Source organism: Buceros rhinoceros, unplaced genomic scaffold, assembly GCF_000710305.1.
Source record: "Buceros rhinoceros silvestris isolate BGI_N320 unplaced genomic scaffold, ASM71030v1 scaffold13989, whole genome shotgun sequence".
Classification (NCBI taxonomy): domain Eukaryota; kingdom Metazoa; phylum Chordata; class Aves; order Bucerotiformes; family Bucerotidae; genus Buceros; species Buceros rhinoceros.
Genome location: NW_010432186.1, coordinates 1 through 3192, shown reverse-complemented (window position 1 = coordinate 3192; position 3192 = coordinate 1). Strand labels below are relative to the sequence as shown.

The 3192-nt window shown below is 51.9% G+C and overlaps 1 protein-coding gene across 1 annotated transcript in view; it reads left to right on the top strand.

Moving 5' to 3' along the window:
* The window catches only part of LOC104500089 (chromosome unknown open reading frame, human C2orf54), a 5054-nt gene extending 2231 nt beyond the window's left edge, over positions 1–2823 (top strand). The window contains 3 exon segments of the mRNA XM_010143684.1: positions 1360–1454; positions 1456–1486; positions 2644–2823. Of these exon segments, the coding sequence (XP_010141986.1) occupies positions 1360–1454; positions 1456–1486; positions 2644–2823 (306 nt within the window).
* The last annotated feature ends 369 nt before the right edge of the window (positions 2824–3192 follow it).

Genomic DNA, 3192 nt, shown 5'->3' with positions numbered 1-3192 from the left:
CAACTTGTTGGTATATTTTTCTAGCAGAAATTAGAATTATGAAAATATGCTACTCTCTCTGAGAAACTTAGCAGCCGAAACCCAGCTGCAGTATTATCGAGTGGGAAATTATATCTCTACTAGCCTTGTTTTATTAACTCTAACCAAAACACTAACCACGTGGGGACTAACCCCTTTTATCCAATTATAGTGCTTTACGAGATGTATGCTGTCTGTGTAACAGAGACACTACCCAATCACCATGTAGCTAGTCGAGTGGACAAGAGTCTATAAATTGGGATGTACTGTAAACAATAAACGGGTCTCACTACACACCATATTGGCGTATGAGTGATTCGTTCCGCTTCAGCCCAGAGCCTGCCGTGGGTCACGACACAACTAAAGGAGCCCCTCCAAATAATTTGCAGGAGGTGGGCCCTGGCTGCACAGGGGGTAACAACTGTCAGATCCTTGCTTAGGCTTCAGGAGTGAGCCTGTGCACCTAGCAACAGCAGGGAGCCTCCCAGAGCAGGCTGCAAGAGGGAGTGGGACTGGGGTGACACACATCTCACCGAGGGATGGGCTGAACATCTGGCTGGACTAGCTCAGGCTTATTTTGGGCACAGTGTGGTCCACGGGATGCTTGGCCCCTCCTTGGGGTCTGATCTGGGTTTGGCTGGGGTAGAGTTAATTTCCACAGCCAGGATGCCTGGACTGAACCAGCCAGTGAGATATTTGATACCATATTAACATCATGCCCAGTATATATAAAGGGGGGCCAGCTGGAGAGGGCATGCAGATAAAAATAGTGGCGTGGTGTGGCGTGGTGTGGCTTGGCTTGGCACAGTGGCAGCAGTAAGCAGTGTATTGTATATCACTTGCTTTATTATTAGTAGTATGTTTTTTCTCTCTTTGTGTTGTTCGGATAAACCCTCCTTATCTTAACCCATAAGATAAGGCTTTTCTTGTTACCTTTTTCTCTCCTCCTGAGGGTAGGAAGGGGTGAGTGAGCGGCTCTGGGGTGCTTAGTTGCCAGCTGGGTTCAAACCATGCAGGGTCCAATCCACTCTGCACATAAGGGAGCACAGCCCCAATTCACCTCCACTCTTGTATGTCCCAGGAAGGCAGGAACTGCTCAGCCGTATCCCTATAACACTGCAAATCTCCCAGGTTCTGCTTAGCCAGAGGCAGGTGCAGCAGGTGGATCAGGATGCTGTGTGCCTGGGGCCACATGGTTGGCTGGGTGGGGAGGGATGCGCATGCATACCAGATCACTGCAGGTATCCTCTCTCCAGATGGGAGAATGCAGGTTTCCATCCTCCCTCTCACTGGACCCCACTTTCTCTCACCCGATCCTCCACTCACCTCCCCATCGTGAAGCTGCTCCAGGCAGTGGACATCCTGAAGAGATGCTGTCTGGACAGCCTTCGCCTTCTTGATCAGCTTCACAGCCAGAAGTGGGAACAGGAGAGTGGGAAACGGTCTCACCTTCAACCACCTGAAGGTAGCCCTGCTCTCTGGGCAGGCAAAACCGAGGCTGCTCCCCTGCACCCCACCCTGGCTGCTAGAAGTTGCTGCTAGAAGACCTCAAGCAACAAGCCTGAGTGCCCGCAGTGCACCAGCCCATGGCTGCGTCCGGGAAGGATGCATGCTGTCAGCCATGGTTAGTGGGATGTTATTGTCCTTCCTTGCAAATGGCAGACACTTGCTGTGTTGAACAGCAACCTCCAACCCGAAACACACTGAGCATTAAGAGCTGGGGCTATGTGCTGATGTGCTCGGCATCCCCTGACACAGGCTGCCTGTGTCTGCAGGGACCATGTTGGCGATTGTGTTGCTGTGTCTGCCATGCTGCAGGTTGTCCTGTGCCACAGCATGCTGGGAGGTGCTCATGCAGGGCTGTGGGTGGCACCCAAGCTGTTTTCAGCCCTCTGGACCCGTGCCAGATGGTGATGCTGGTCAGGAAAGAGGCCATGCTAGGCACAGCACTTGATGGCACGATCCAGGTGAGCCCTACCTTGTGGTCACTATCTGGTCTGGGGTTGAGAAGGAGGAAAAGTCATCTTCTGCTGAGAGAATGGCTCCAGCTCTTAGTAACCCAAATCCTTGGGTTTTTTTTTTTTTTTTAGTTTTGCTTTGTTTCTAAAGAAAGGCATAGCGTGTATCTGTCCTTCAAAAAATGCATCTCCTGGTCCAGGCCACTGCGTGTGTTGCCTATTATGCCATGTCACCAAAAGGTATTAATGCTGGGCCATGGCCAGTGCAGTGCCAAGGAAGTTGGCATAGCAGCTGCTAGATGTTCACTTACCTTGCTGGTGACTGATGGAAACCACAAGCAGGGTTTTTGCTATTGCTTAGTGTCTGCAGAAAGTTTGGGTGCACTGCTTTGGAGCTGCTGCAGAGATTGGATCTGTGTCAGAGCTGAGACAGAGGCTCTTTGAGCAATGAAGCAAAGGTTCAAAACTAAAGGGTGCTAGGCATTGGCTGCACTTGCAGCAGCTGAAGCAGCAGCTCCAAGAGCCTGCACAGCCCTAGGCTGCTGAGGATGTGATAGTTGTAGTGAGAGCTCAGCCCCGCGGGTGGTTATATGGTGACCCACAGGGTATGAAGGCACAGCCTTTGTGGGAAATGCCTGATCCTGTGCCCTTCTCTCCCTCCCCACAGATGCTGTTGTGGAGCATGGAGCTCTTCCTCTTCCCAAACGACTTTCAGGACCTGGAGGGCTCCATCTACAGGCTCTTCGTGATCCTCCGCCAACTCCTGTCCACTCAGCACATGCTTCATTTCCTATACCTGGAGGAGAACCTCTTCCAAAGAGAGGCCTCAGACCTCCCCTCCCTCTAAGGTAAAGAGTTTCTCCCAGGACCCCTGACACTCCCTCTGCTTCCATTTTGGCCTCCCTGCACACACTGACAGCTGGGACAGGCAGATCCACCTGCATCTCCCACACAAGGATGTGACCTACTGGGACACAGCCTATTTTGACATCCTGCTCAGCTAGGTAATGTAAGCCCCTCGGATGTTCTTGTGAGGCAGAACGTGGTAGCACTAGAAATCACCTCTGCTGGGCAACTTAGGATGCACTGGAATTTGCTCTCCCAGAGCCCTCCAGGTCCTGGCAGCCCCTGGCACGTGCTGCCCAACCCTGCTGTAGAGGCTGTGAGATGCTGGCAATGTTTGGTAACACAGAATCACACAGAATCATTTTGGTTG